Source organism: Mustela erminea, chromosome 6 (assembly GCF_009829155.1).
Source record: "Mustela erminea isolate mMusErm1 chromosome 6, mMusErm1.Pri, whole genome shotgun sequence".
Lineage (NCBI taxonomy): Eukaryota > Metazoa > Chordata > Mammalia > Carnivora > Mustelidae > Mustela > Mustela erminea.
The window spans coordinates 51,244,303-51,258,487 of NC_045619.1; the positions used below are offsets into that span (position 1 = coordinate 51,244,303).

General features: G+C 42.5%; 2 protein-coding genes across 14 annotated transcripts in view; one reads left to right on the forward strand and one right to left on the reverse strand.

The window, feature by feature from the left end:
- Positions 1–2,040, reverse strand: part of MSRB3 (methionine sulfoxide reductase B3) — a 163,339-nt gene extending 161,299 nt beyond the window's left edge. The window contains exon 1 of one of the 2 annotated variants that reach the window (XM_032347145.1): positions 1,863–2,040. In XM_032347145.1, the coding sequence (XP_032203036.1) occupies positions 1,863–1,953 (91 nt within the window). In that variant the 5' untranslated portion in view covers positions 1,954–2,040. The remainder of the gene's footprint in view (positions 1–1,862) is intronic. The other variant, XM_032347146.1, reaches the window with a different exon arrangement.
- Positions 2,041–2,064: 24 nt separating this feature from the next.
- The window catches only part of LOC116593205 (myb-related transcription factor, partner of profilin-like), a 32,153-nt gene continuing 20,032 nt past the window's right edge, over positions 2,065–14,185 (forward strand). For 2 of the 12 annotated variants that reach the window (XR_004286818.1, XR_004286817.1), the window contains exon 1: positions 2,065–2,539. Coding sequence is in view for 1 of the 12 variants with exons in the window: in XM_032347148.1 (XP_032203039.1) it covers positions 2,088–2,462 (375 nt within the window). In the remaining 11 variants the exon portion in view is untranslated. Of the gene's footprint in view, positions 2,540–7,211; positions 8,671–12,316; positions 14,115–14,185 lie in introns of those variants that run through there. The other 10 variants (XR_004286823.1, XR_004286820.1, XR_004286819.1 and 7 more) reach the window with 10 other exon arrangements.

Here is a 14,185-nt window from a genome sequence, read left to right on the forward strand (position 1 = left end):
TGTTTGCAACCTTGGCAATTTAGGCACTGTGACAAAATTCTATATGGCAGAGAACTTATTTTAATATTAAAAAAATTCCAGATGTTCACATAGGGCCCTAATAAAAGTCGTCAGAAATTAGACTTATATGTCAGCTGGGACCAAAATTAAAAGAATGAATGTTTAAAGGATCCAAATATAAACTTGGTGTTCAAAAATACTGGCAAGGGGCCACAGTACAATGGATTTTGGTCTTCAAGGGCTGCTTTACCACAGGTATTAGGTAAGTCAACACATCACTGAGGGGGAAAAAAAAACAACAACAAAAACATATATTCCCCGGCAGTACAATCCACTCTTTATTGTGCAGCACAGTATTTTCTAGAAGACCACTAATAAAATGTGTAGTTAGAACTTCCTGTATTGCCCAAGAAGTATTATTAAAGATACTCCTAAAATATGAATCCATAAAAAGTAGGCTTTCTGAAAAACAGTTCTAGTCAAAAGCAAACATGAAATTGGTATCATTACTTAAATTAATAAGCTGCACATTTAATAAAGTCAAACATTTAAAAAATCTCCCGTTAATCTAAATTGACAATATTATAAGTTACATGAATCCTGAAGATTTTTTTATAGACCGACTATCTTGTAAAATCTGTTTTGCCACCAGTGCTGCAAACAGAATATGAAGTGACAGAAAGTTCTGAGTATAATCTATGCTTAACAGAGTCAGTTTCCAACTAATCCATAAGTCCTAATTGCGAGCCATATCTTATGTTGACAGTTTAGTCTACTAGTAGCAAAAAACAAAAACAAACTAAAATTCCCTAATCTCAACTGAGGAATTAACGATTTTTCTTCTCCCATTCCAGCAAAAACTAAGAACTGAGAAGCTCTGATGATTAGTAAGTGAGACGCTCATCACAAATATCTAAGTTCATGCAATTTCACATGCACCTTAAACTCTACGTTTGTAATTTCAAATAATTACCTTTTACAACCTTAGGAGAAAAAATTCTCACTGATATTGTCCACATGATTTAAAGAAAATGATCTTTAAAAATCATCCTCTTAAGACTTCAGAATTACCCTAATTATAGTCCTAAACCAAGGAAGGCAGGAATGGCACCTTTCGTTCACAGAGTTTGACTTTAAATAGTCCAGTGTAAAACTTAAAAAACACACTCGGATGCTTTTTTCCGCTCAAAAACAAAACAAAACTGGTACCTGGCAAACTCGGGGTTTTGTTCAGTTTGGGCCTATTAAATACCAGCGGGGCCCGTGGGGAGCAGGAGCCCGAGCCCCCGGCGCGGGCGACGCGGCGGACGGGGGACCGTGCGCCTCTGGGCGCCCCCCGCTCGCCGCCCCCAGCTCCGCCCGGCGCCCCACGCCCCTCCGGACGCGCAGCCGGAGCGCGGGCCTGACCTGCGCATTCCCACGCACCCCGGCCCGTTATCCGAGCGGGCACTTCGGTGGGAGCCCCCGCGGCTCGTCCCGTGCCTTCCCGAAGCCCGCGCGGCCCCCCTCCCGTGCCTCCTGCGGGCTGCCCCGCCAAGCCCCTCCCCGAGGGCCCGCGTCCGGCGAGAGCGTCTCTCCGGCTCAGGTTCGCTCCGGGGACGGGATAAGGTGTCAGCGAGGCGGCCAGACGCCTCCCGTAGGCGGGGGCGCAACCAGCCTGACCTCCTTCCATCCGCCCCCACCCCCGCACGCGCGGGGCGCTCCCCTTCGGCGCCCCTCCCCGGCCCAAGACAAGGGGCGTCCCCGCCGGAGGCTGAAGGGGGCGCAGGCGGCGCTCGGAGGGGATCGGGGGTCTGGGTCACACTTCTACTCGGGTTGGGGTGGGAGAGGAGAGGCGAGGGGGAGAGGGAGCCCAAACTTACCTGACTGCGCGGCTCCCCGCGCCACGGCCGTGGCCAGCCAGAGGCAGAGGCAGAGCGAGAGGGGGCGCGGGAGGGTCCGCCGCGGGCTCATGGAAGAGCCAGGGAGCCGCCGCCGCCGCCGCCGTCCGAGCCTCCCTCACTCCCTCCCTCCCAGGCTCCGGGCGACGGACGGGGCGGCGGGAGGCATGACGGGAAATTCCTGGGCACGGGCAGCCGAGTCCAAATATGAGCATGGGAGACGAGCGAGGGAGGACCGCGGAGCGCGCCCGCCGCGGACGGGGCCGGCTGCCCGGCCTCGGCGGCCGCCAACTCCCTCCTCCTCCAAATCCTCCTCCTCCACAGCCGCCGCGGTGCTGCCGGCCGCGAGCGCGAGCAAAAGGTGGACTCTCTCCGCCAGGGCGCATCCCTCTCCGGGGTGGAGGCCCAAGGGCAGAGCCTAGCATCCCACCCAGGTCCCACCTGAGACCCCTGAGCAGGGTGGAGAAGAGAGAAACGACCACGGGGAGACCAGACAGCGAGCGGAGGACGCGAGGGAAGACGCCTAAGGAGCTTGAGGAGACGCCCGCTGTGCCCCGGATCACTGGAGAGCTTTGGTCATGAGAGCATAAAAAGATCTGGCAAGTACTTCTGTAAGTGGGAGGGTGAGGCTGCAGCGGCACTGCCAGTTCTGCATTCAGGTGAGCCGTCTGATAAACAACAAATAGGCATTATAAGACACGAACGCACCCTCCTGCATTCCAAGGGAGCCTTTCTATGGAGAGGAGGCAGGCTTCGTGACAACAGTTTTCATAATAGTTAAATGTTGAGACGGGTTGTCCTTTCCACCAGCAACCTCTCTTCTTCCCCTTACACTAGTTTTTGTATTTGTTGTAGCTTGTCTAAAAGGCAGTATTGAAATTTATTCAGAAGGTGCTACCTCCGATGGCCAAATTGTCAGTCCCAGATGTTTAATTACAGGCCCAAGCCACTAGTCCCCTGCCTTTTCTTTGGCACTGATAACTGCTCCGGTAATCAAGTCCAAATGACCCTTAGCTTTTCAAGACAACGTAATTATATCTTAATTACTATAATTTATTATTTTTGTTCACACTGGCACGACAGGCCCTGCAGATGCAAGATGTTATATAGAATTACTTAGGAACATTTTAAGATGCTACAAAAATGATTTATTGATGCAAAATTCTTAAGGGGTAAATGCCAAACAGATTTAGAATGTGGATTATTCTAGTGTGAACTAAAGTGCGGTAATTTATACATCACACTGCTTGTCTGAAAATGCTGATTTGAAAAGCAGAAACTTCAAAACAAATTTAATTCTAGCAAATTATTAAGGCCCATATGCCAAAAACCACTCCAATTGCAAGTAGCTCCCCTTAAATCATCTGGTACTGAGAAACACCACATCCCGTGAATTACTCCTGGCAAATGGGCAGATTTTATCCTTAATTTACTAGCAGTGATAATGAGGCTAAGGGCAGATGACCTAAGTAAGCTAAGGGTAAATAAACTGTAATATGGTGGGGCGCCTCAGTGGCTCAGTGGGTTAAGCCTCTGTCTTTGGCTCAGGTCATGATCTCAGGGTGTTGGGATCGAGCCCCGCATCGGGCTTTCTGCTCAGTGGGGAGTCTGCTTCCCTCTCTCTTTCTGCCTACTTGTGCTCTCTCTCTGTCAAATAAATAAAATTTTTTTAAAAAATGGTAATACAGTAAATAAGGGATTTAAAAGACACATGGTATTATTCAGTTTAGGTACCTAGAAGCTGGGCAGTAAGAGGGGAATACTCAGGAAAACAATTTAATATTCACTCCCTTTTCTCTTTTTTGTATATTTAACTGGGTATTACATAAGCATCTGTTTGTCTTTTTTTTTTTAAGATTTATTTTTATTTGAAAGAAAGAGCGCACTCAAGTCAGGGGGAGGGACAGAGGGAGAGAAAGAGAGAGAACCTCAAGCAGACTCGCTGCTGAGCATGGAGCCCGATGCAGGGCTCTATCCCAGGACCCTGAGATCATGACCTGAGGTGAAACCAAGAGCTGGACGCTCAACTGACTGAGCCACCCAGGGACCCAAGCATCTGTTTTCCTTAATTCCCTTACAACTAATGTTGTTCTTTGCCCACAGTCAACAGTTTAACAGGTTGTTTAAAAACAAAAGGAGGGCTGCCTGGGTGGCTCAGTGGGTTGGGCCTCTGCCTTCAGCTCAGGTCATGATGTCGGGGTCCTGGGATCGAGCCCCACATCGGGCTCTGTGCTCGGCGGGTATCCTGCTTCCCCCCCTCTCTCTGCCTGTCTCCCTACCTACTTGTGATCTCTTTCTCTGTCAAATAAATATATAAAATCTTTAAAAAAAAAGGAAATGAACACAGTAATTTGTGGACTGCTATACAGCTGCTCTGAGCTAAGTGCAGAGAAAAGCTTGTTTCAAAGGATTGTAATAATTATAGTAATATTTAAAATTCTTATAAGTTGCATATAAGTTGACCTTATATGCAAAAACATAAAATTTTAAACAAGGCATTATCTTACAACCTAATTCATATTAATATAAGTGGAGAGTTAAGTGATTATACCAATTCTACTGACTTGACAGCAAAACTAGCAGCTGGTTTTGCTTTTATTTTTGATTTTTAAGATTCTATCTATTTATTTGAGAGGGGCAGGCGGGAGAGGAGCAGAGGGAGAGGAACAAGTGGACTCTGCACTGAGCATGGAGCCCAGGGGCATTCCCCATCGATCCCATGAGCCTGAGATCACAACCACAGCTGAAACCAAGAGTGGGCCCTTCAACCGACCTAGCCACCCAGGTGCCCCATTCCCTCAACTGTCTTCAAGGCTCCAGTAAGTATGTTAAAGAGAGGAGCAAAGAGTTGAAGGTACTTGAGTGTGTAACAAGTGCCAGACACTGAGCTAGATGTTTTACCCAGGGTACTTCATTTAATCCTTACAAATATCTCTGAGCTTATTATCCTTTATCCGTATTTTACAACTAAGGAGAATGTGGCATAGATAAATTATGTTACCAGGAAGGGGTGAAGGAGTATTTGAATTCAAAGCTCATTCCAAAATTCTATATACTCTTTTTGCTGTATGAATTTGTCCCATTTTCCAAATGCCCAGTATTCACTGGGCTCTTGTGGTTTTAAGTAACTGGTGTGCACTCAAGTTACCTCAGGTAATAAGGGGTAAAGAATACGTGTGGAAATAAGACCAGAGACTTAACCGGCTTGTCGGGTCATCCTTTGTGAGCCTGGGAGGTGGAGGCTTTGCCTTTGATAAGCACCAGGAACAGGAAAGGTACTACCCTCTGACCACATTCCTGTGAGCTTTGTAATTTAACCACTGATATTTAAATCATATATTTCACAACATTTTCTCTAACATCTTTTTTAATATAATCTTAAAACCAATCATGTTAACATATTACCTTAAACATTGTTTGTTTTTAAGACAAAGGACCCAGAAGAGGTAACTGCTTGCCTGCTCCCCAGATACCATCCCTTCCCTTAGCCAGTGGTGTGCTGGTAAATTTTTAACAACCAGATCAGGAGGAGGGAGACCTCAATTATAACAAAAACCAGTTGATGTGGTGTCAGTACTCCTGCCAGCCTGAGGCAGAGTGGGGCAGAGATGTATGGAACCAGCTGTTGGGCCTGAGAAAGCCAGCCCCAGCATACCACTGCCCCAACTCTTCGTAAAACGTCTTCAGAACACAGCCATAATTCAAGTTGCACAACTATAACTCTTTCCTCTTGCTGCCAGTTCTGTGTCTATAGTTCATAATCAAATGCCCCAGAGGGGAGAGTCTGATTCTATCACCATTGTCGTTTTTGGGGAAAGTTCTTACTTGAAGCAATCTCAGAAGCCACTGGGCAGCCGACCGATTGGCTACCTCTGAGTCAGGTGTCCTCTCCTACTCCAACTGTGACTCAGATGGAAGGCTAACATGCTGCGCCACACAGCACCACTGCTGAAGAAACAGCCTGCATTGCTACTTCTTAGGGGGTTGTGGTTGGGGCAACCTCTTTTTTTGAAAGGAGTCTGTAAGCAGGACAGGCTTTCAAGCAGTAATCTCTCCAACATACTGTGCTCACTCTTCAATAAGATCAGCCACTACACAAAGCTTTGAGCCAGTTTCCATTCCACATACCCCAAGGAACATCTTGGGTGGACGCCAACAACAGCAAACAGGGGAGTGGACAGGTTAGGAGAAGACAGTACTCCAGTCAGAGTGAGAAACCCTAAGTTAGTACTTAAATTCAATAAGTATTTATCAGGCGCCATTGTTTTAAACCAATAATGACTGATCAGAGAGTAAGGGAATTACCTCATAGGAGGATGTAATAGACTCTCCAGGAAAAAGCTTTTCAAACTATACTCAATCCAGACTCCCCAGATTTCGCTTTTCTCTCCCAGGAAATAGAATGGTGTGACCCACCCGTGCTGAGAACACTTTTATACTGGTGGAAGCATGCCACTTGCCTTGGTGTGCTGGGGTGGGAGTAAGGTTGAGGAGAACTATTCTCAACAACATGAGGGACACAGAGTCAATGCTGACTAAGGGAGACACCTGAAATTTTCTCCCGGACTCTGAAAAAGAATTTCCACTTTCATGACACCCTTCCAGTCCCCAGTCATCAGACGTACTGAAAGGACAAGGACTCTATACCAGGTCATGAAATGGGACCCCTAAACAAAGATGAAGACTGAATTAAAATGAGCATTTTCCATCTTTTCATGGTAAAATAATTTTGCTTCATCTCAAACGGCATTATTTTACATAGTTGAAGCCATCCCTTTTGTTGATTAGTTCTAGAGAGAGATCTGATGTATTTCCATGATTGATGTGCTGCCTGATTCTACCAGCTTTGGATATATAGATATGCTACAACAAGCAACAGATATTTAATAAGATTTTCAGTATTTTAGAGAATTAAATAATCCTCCCCAGACCAGCAAAGCTGCTTGACTCTTAGCAAGATTGTGTCACATAAAGCAGCACATGCAACATCAACTATATACACAAAATGAAAGAGAAGGGGAAGGGGTAAGATGGAACGTTTTGAGGCACCTGGGTGGTTCAGACAGTTAAGCATCTGACTCTTGGTTTCAGCTCAGGTCATGATCTCATGGGTCATGGGATGGAGCCCCATGTCCCCATCCCTGCTCAGCATGGGGGTCTGCTTGAAGATTCTCTCCCTCTCTTCCTCTTCCTGCCCCCATGCATGCACACATTCCCCCTAACATAAATAAATCTAAAAAAAAAAAAAAAGAAAAAAGAAAAAGAACATTTTAAGTTGTAAGGAAAATTCTGATAGTGAATTTGATTCTACTCTTTCACTCCATCTGTCAGTGCTTCTTATATGGAGAACATTTAGTCCCACAGTGTGTGCATGCAGTATTTAAAGGTATGTATTTTTCACATAATTTGTCCCTAACCACAAACTACATCCTTTATGTGTTGTTCAGCCAAAGCAGCTTCAATGTGATCCAGAGGTACAGGAAACCCTGGCTGTGTTGGGCCTTCTGGGAAATACCATGTTACTCTCCAAAATTGTGCCTCCCTAGAGGATTTTCTGTAGTAGTTTTACTTCCGCCTAAATTTCACCCTGTGAACTGCCGTTAATCTCCAAATCAAACAGTTCCACTCACTGGTCAGGGACCTGGGCTTTGGCCTCAGACAGATCTAAATTCAAGGATGGCTTCCATCATTAAAGCTAATGGGACAATAGGCAAGTTACTTAACTACTCCAAGCTTTGATATTCTTTCCTCTTTGTAGAATGAAAAAATAAAGATATCTACCACTCATGATGCTTAGCCCTTAGTCACACGATAGCTAATGGTATAAGTCCTTAATAAATATTAATATAATACTAATATTATTAACTTTTATCATCACTTACCAACTTTCAATCACCAGAGTCACTCTTTGCCTTTAAGCTTTACCTAATATGACTTCCTGTCTGAAATGACTCATGGTTTCTCTTCACAGCTCAGAGTCCTACATTTGTATTCATAATTACCTCTTAAGGAAGTCTGTTGAGATTTAGTTAATTCTTCCAACACATGTTTTCTTCAAAAACTTTTTTATATTTATACCCAGGCTTAGTAATAGTAAATGTTTTCAAATATGTTTTTAAGTCTTCACTTCCTCAAAGGAATCACATTAGCAGGCTACACTTATCATTAGTCAAACTACTTTGTGAAAACCACTTTTAGATTTGCCATCAAAATATGTGATGAAATTTTTAAAATATCTTCAACACAGGAAAATCATCTTTGCATTCATTCATTTTACAAATATTTACTTAATGCTTACTATAAGCTGGAGAGACAATAAGGTAAACTGGCAAGATACTTAGTATATTAAAGTGTAACTGCTAACAAGAGAAATAAGGCAGGGAAGGGTGCTAAAAGCGTTGGGAAAGTAACATTAAAGACATACAAAAAAGAAGGAAGCCATGCTGGTGTCTGAGAGAAGAGGAAGAGCAAGCAAAGAGGAAACACCCAAAGCAGAGGTAGAACTGCCCTGCAGGAGGACCATCCAGGAGGCTGCCATGGGGAGAAGAGGGAGAAGGGGCTGTGGAGGGAGCATGAAAGGTTGTGGCCCAAGAGGCAATCATGTAGGGTCTTATGGGTCATTTATAAGGGTTTTGGCTTTCTTTGTAGTGAGATGGGAGGCTATAATAGGCTTTACACAGAAGCAACATGATCTGATTTATATCTTCACAGAGAACTTTCTTTGGCTCTTCTTTTAAGGAGTGCAGAGACAGAAGGGGAGACCAATCAGGAGGTTCATGAAGTAATCCAGGTGAGAGGTAACTGTGACTTGGGGTAGAGAAGCAGTGGAGATGGCGAAAAGGGATCAAACTGAAGATATATTTGGAAAGAAGGGCCCCCAAGATTTGCTGACATACCAGTTGTAGGGTTTGAAAGAAAGTTAAGAACATCTCTATACTTTTTTTCCTTTTCCTTTTCCCTCCTCCCTGAGCATTACAGAATGGCCATTTCATGAGAAAGATAGGGATGACTTGGAAGTGGGTGGTGGGATAGTTTATTAGCAGCTCAGTTTTCTACATTAAGTTTGAAATGGCTTTTAGACACATAAGATAATGTTCATCTAGACAACTAAATATGAAAGTCACACATATAGAGGGAACGACTGGGTTACAGATAGCATAGAAATGTATATAAATCACAAGACATCCATAGGTTGATTTAAAAAAAAAAAAATGGTCAGCAAGGGCACGGTTGGTGGGAATGCAAACTGGTGCAACCACTGTGTAAAACAGTATGCAGTTCCCTCAAAAAATTAAAAACAGAACTATCCTATAACCCAGGAACCACGCTACTGAGTATTTACCCCCAAAATACAAAAACATTAATTTGAAGGGATACATGCACCCGCTTATTGCAGCATTATTTACAATAGCCAAACTATAGAAGCAGCCCGGGTATCCATCGATGCACAAAGATGATGGTACGTGTATAGAATAGAGTATTATATGGCTGTCTTGCTGTTTGCAATGACACGGATGGGGCTAGAGTGTATTATGCCAAGTGAAATATGCCAGAGAAAAGCAAATATGATAAGATTTCACTCATATGTAGAATTTAAGACACACAAAAAAATGAGCAAAGGAAAAAAAGACGAAGAAACATTTAAATAACAGAGAACAAACTGATGGTTAACAGAGGGAGGGTGAGATAGGGGACATAAGGGATGGGGATTAAAGAATGCACTTATCATGGGGCGCCTGGGTGGCTCAGTGGGTTAAGCCGCTGCCTTCGGCTCAGGTCATGATCTCAGGGTCCTGGGATCGAGTCCCGCATCGGGCTCTCTGCTCAGCAGGGAGCCTGCTTCCTCCTCTCTCTCTCTCTGCCTGCCTCTATGCCTACTTGTGATCTCTCTGTCAAATAAATAAATAAAATCTTTAAAAAAAAAAAAAAAGAATGCACTTATCATGATGAAAAAAATAAGATAAAATGATTTTTAAAAAGGAAAAAAAAAAAGACAGTGAGACTAAAGAGGTTGGAGGAAAAATATGGAAGCCCGAGAGGCAAATGAAGCTCTATTTTTTAGAACACACTTGATTTGTGGAAAAAGACAAAATTTAGAACCAAACAGAATAGATGAATAGCCACACTATTATTCCTTTTATGCTTTCAAATGAGTAAGCATAAAATATTAATGATTTTTATTACTATAAGGATTTATACACTGACAGTGAAACACCTTAATAGTCTCTAAATATTTGAGAATAGCAGCAATGGAATATGGGTGTATTCCGGCACGTGACCACATTGAAAAGCCATCCCTATAGGTCAAATGGCCAAACATCCAAGAGTTGTGGTTTGTAACTGACAGGTAAGTGACAAGGTCCACCAGATGGAAGGGCATAAGAACAATCTCTTCAGAGATACAAACCTTTCTGAGGTTCAAATATATACAGTTTTGAAGCTGTAGCTTAAAGTATTGTGCCAAAATTGATTTTATTAAGTTGGTGGTCTATATAAGTAGAGAGAGAAATAAACTTGCACTTGACAGATTTCTATTCAACTCTGCCTGTGCCAAGTAATAGTTGTGTATGACTTTCTAATTCACATGTCTGGGATTTAGTGACCCTACCTTTGAAATGTAAGCAGTAATTTTTAAGAAACAATCTGCCCTGCCTATTCTGTAAGATGTTGGTGGGAGTCAAATGATATGAGGGGCTTTCAAACTACTGATGTCTAAAGAAAAAGTCAGGATTGAGGCAAGGTGCATTTTTCTAAATTCACCCACTTTTGTTTCTTTGTATAAGCCACAGTTCTTTACATAGCTTGAAGATGCCTCTTTGAGATTCTGATAAAAGAAAAAGGTCCCCAAGGAAAATGTATAACAGACATACACACAAATTTAATATACAGTTGCACACCGAAAATCCCTTTGGAGCATAATTTCTTGTGTGGAAGAGAAACTTAATGAAATTCTTTTAAAAAAAACTTAGTGTGTGGTAGGCAGTGGGGGTAAATCAGAAGAGTAGCGTTGGGAAGGCCACCCAGGCAGGTGCAGATAACCAAATTCGAGGTAGAGTCCCTACTCTAAGTAGTGGCAGTAAGATAGGAGTTGCCAGATAAAACTCAGGATATGCAGATAAATCTGAACACCAAATAATTTTTAGTATGTTCTAAATATTTCATGGAGCATTATTCATAATTTATCTGCAACTCAGTGTAACTGGACATTCTATACTTTTATGTGCTAAATCTGGCAATCCTAGAGAAAAACTGGTGAACTTATTCCTCCCTTCAACCTCTTATTTCTCTGAGGCAGATTCTGAAACAAATGTGTGCAACGTGACCACTGTGAATGGGAGAAAAAGTCATTTAGATCTAGTCCAGTTCTTTGGTGGCTCCTGAAGAGACCCATAAAGACTTCAAATAGTTCTTTACAGACCTATTTATTTTCCCACCAGGGCATAAACCTTACTAATATTGTGGCTATATCCTATTCTCAATATATGGGTTTTATATGGTCCCGTCTGATCTACATGAAAGCCTGTGTAGCTGGGATTGAGTCCCACGTCAGGCTCCCTGCTCAGGAGGATCCTGCTTCTCCCTCTGCCTGCCCCTCCCTCCTGCTCACGCTTGTGCTCTCTCGCTCTCTCTCTCCTCTCAAAAAATAAAATCTTAAAAAATAAGAAAACAAAACATGAGTTGGAGGACCCATAGTCAGCTTGTCCATCACCCCCTTCTACATATGTGCACACACATACACAGACACATGTGAAACTAGGCAGGTAGTTTCTTCTCTACACAGCCCAAATCCGTGGCCTTCCTTGGCTGCACAGTGTATGGTATCAGCAGGAAGGAAGATGGGCTCAGACAAGAACGTCCCTTTCAGTGAAGGATTAGAGGCACTTGAGAGATTCAAAGAAGGAAATCTTTCTGAGGTGGTAATACAAACCGGAAAGCAGAACAGGCAGGAGCATTCAGGAAGGTGCTTTCTCGGTCTAAAAGCTTCCAGCCCTTAAGGTCTTATCCCCTGGGTGATGCAACTAAAAACCCAAAGTAGTGTTGGAAAGCTTTAACCCGTATCTTTCCTCCTTTTGTGATTCTGTCTGAAATTATCTTCTCCAGGTGCTGGTGTCTTATTTGTGGAGGCTAAAAGGTCAAGATAGCAAAGAGAAAGTAGTATGGTTTCAACCCATTCCTCTTATAAACAGAGGGACAGACTAGGATTCAGAACTGATGATCAACAGTATTTCAAGAACAGACCTTGGGGCGCCTGGGTGGCTCAGTTGGTTAAGCGTCTGCCTTTAACTCAGGTCGTGGTCCCCGGCTCCTGGGATCCAGACCCACATTGTTTCTCCCTCTCCCTGCCTGCCGCTCTCCCCCTGCCACTCCCCGTTGTGCTCTCACTCTCTATATATCAAATAAGTAAATAAAATCTTTAAAAAACATTTTTAAAACAGCCCACAGTAAAACCAGAAGGCCTGCAGTACACGTGGCTGAGGAGCATTTTGGAGAAGACAGGTGGATGAAAAACTAAGGCCGGTCTTCATGATTGACCTGTGGCTTAGTGAAAGCTGCCACTGGGCAAAAGTGGATATTGAGCTATGGAGCGAGACCTGGATACAGACTGAATTCTCAGCAGTAACAGAATACAGGAAAGGAGAGTAGAGTCTTCTTTTGCAACTTCCTATAGTGTAATGAGTGCTTAATAATCACTGTTGACTGACCCTTCAGATGGGGGTGGGAGGATGGAAGGCGTATTGTTGAAGGGGTAGGGAGGGAGGTGGTGAATCTGTGCATGTTTCAACTCTCATAGGAAAAACAAATGGACCAAATAAAACTATCATCCATTTATCTTCCCACAGTGGCACAAAATGACAAAAAAGAAAATATTCCCTCTAAAGAAAAGTTTCTTCTATATTCTGCTCCCAGTAGTAACAATTACAACTAGAACTACAAGTAAAATTGGCTTACATTAATGAAAATACATATTATATCACAACCAAAGCTCTGAAAACTCAAAATATTCAGGGGAAAGAAACCCCAAAGAGACATTTGTTATAGTGCTTGGGGTAAAAGCAAAACATTAAAATAATAAAAACATCTTCCAAATCAATCAAATGGTGCTCAGCTTTAGGTAACTTTAGGTTACTTCATATCAATAAAGAAAAACACATCAGGAAATCTAAACCTTAAGTAAGCAATGATGTTATAAATATGAATGAAACAGCTCTGAACTATTTCCAGCTTTGCCTCAAAATTCCTTTGGTCTGACGGCAGAACATATTATTTCCTGTTCTCATGCTCTGTGGGAAGTAACACACCCATTTCAATCTTTGTCACTTTTTTCCTGTATCAACATCCACAGGAGGAATGATTTTGGTGCTGCCTACCCGAGGTTGAGAGCTCCGATCCATAAGCCATCTGGCAACGAGTCTCAAACTTTTGTCAGAGTTACCTGGAGAGCCTGTTACTATCCTGGGATCTTCTCCAGATACAGTGATTCAGCAGGCTTGGTGAAGGAGTCAGGAATCTGCATTTCTAACAAGTACCCCAGATGATTCTAGAAGAGGTGGTCCACATGTCCTTCTTTGAGAAATTCAGGTCTAGAGTGACCAGAGTAATTTTTCATGTCTGCTTTCTAATCAAGGAGAGTAAGTTTCAAACTCTCTTTTCTGTAATGCCCATGACAGGGGTAAACAGGATTATAGGAAAATACATGCAAGCATATATAACAAAGCTTTCATGACCTTTACAAAATATGTATGTTTACACATAATTCAATAGGAAATTCAAATAACTAGAATTTTCACTTTACCCTACATTAGATGAGGTTCATTATGAAATGAGGCACTGCAAGATTCTGACTTTCCTCCTGAGTCATCAGTGATTAAATTAAGCTCCCCAGAGTTTTAGCACTATGAATATTTTATTGTATTCTTTGAAAACTGGTTATTTTAAAATCAGATTATAAATCTTAGGTAATTGAAGTAACTAAATTCATTAAGACCTAGCTTTAAAAATTACTCCAGCCAAACAGGAATTTTTGTACTAATCTAATACTAGAATATGAACTACTGTATTATAAGTACTTATTTTTTTTTCTGAACATAATGAAAATAGCATACTTCTCTAAACCTATCAGTTACATGGGCAATATTTATCCCACCAATCTCCAATTATGATAAGGCTCTGTTTTATAATGAAATAGCATTTTAGGTATATTCAGCTGCCCTTAAGGAAAACCAAGAAAAGCGATTTTGACTTTTTTCATGTTATCAAAGCATAATGGAAAATGAAAATGGTACTTTTGTATATAATTAGACTAT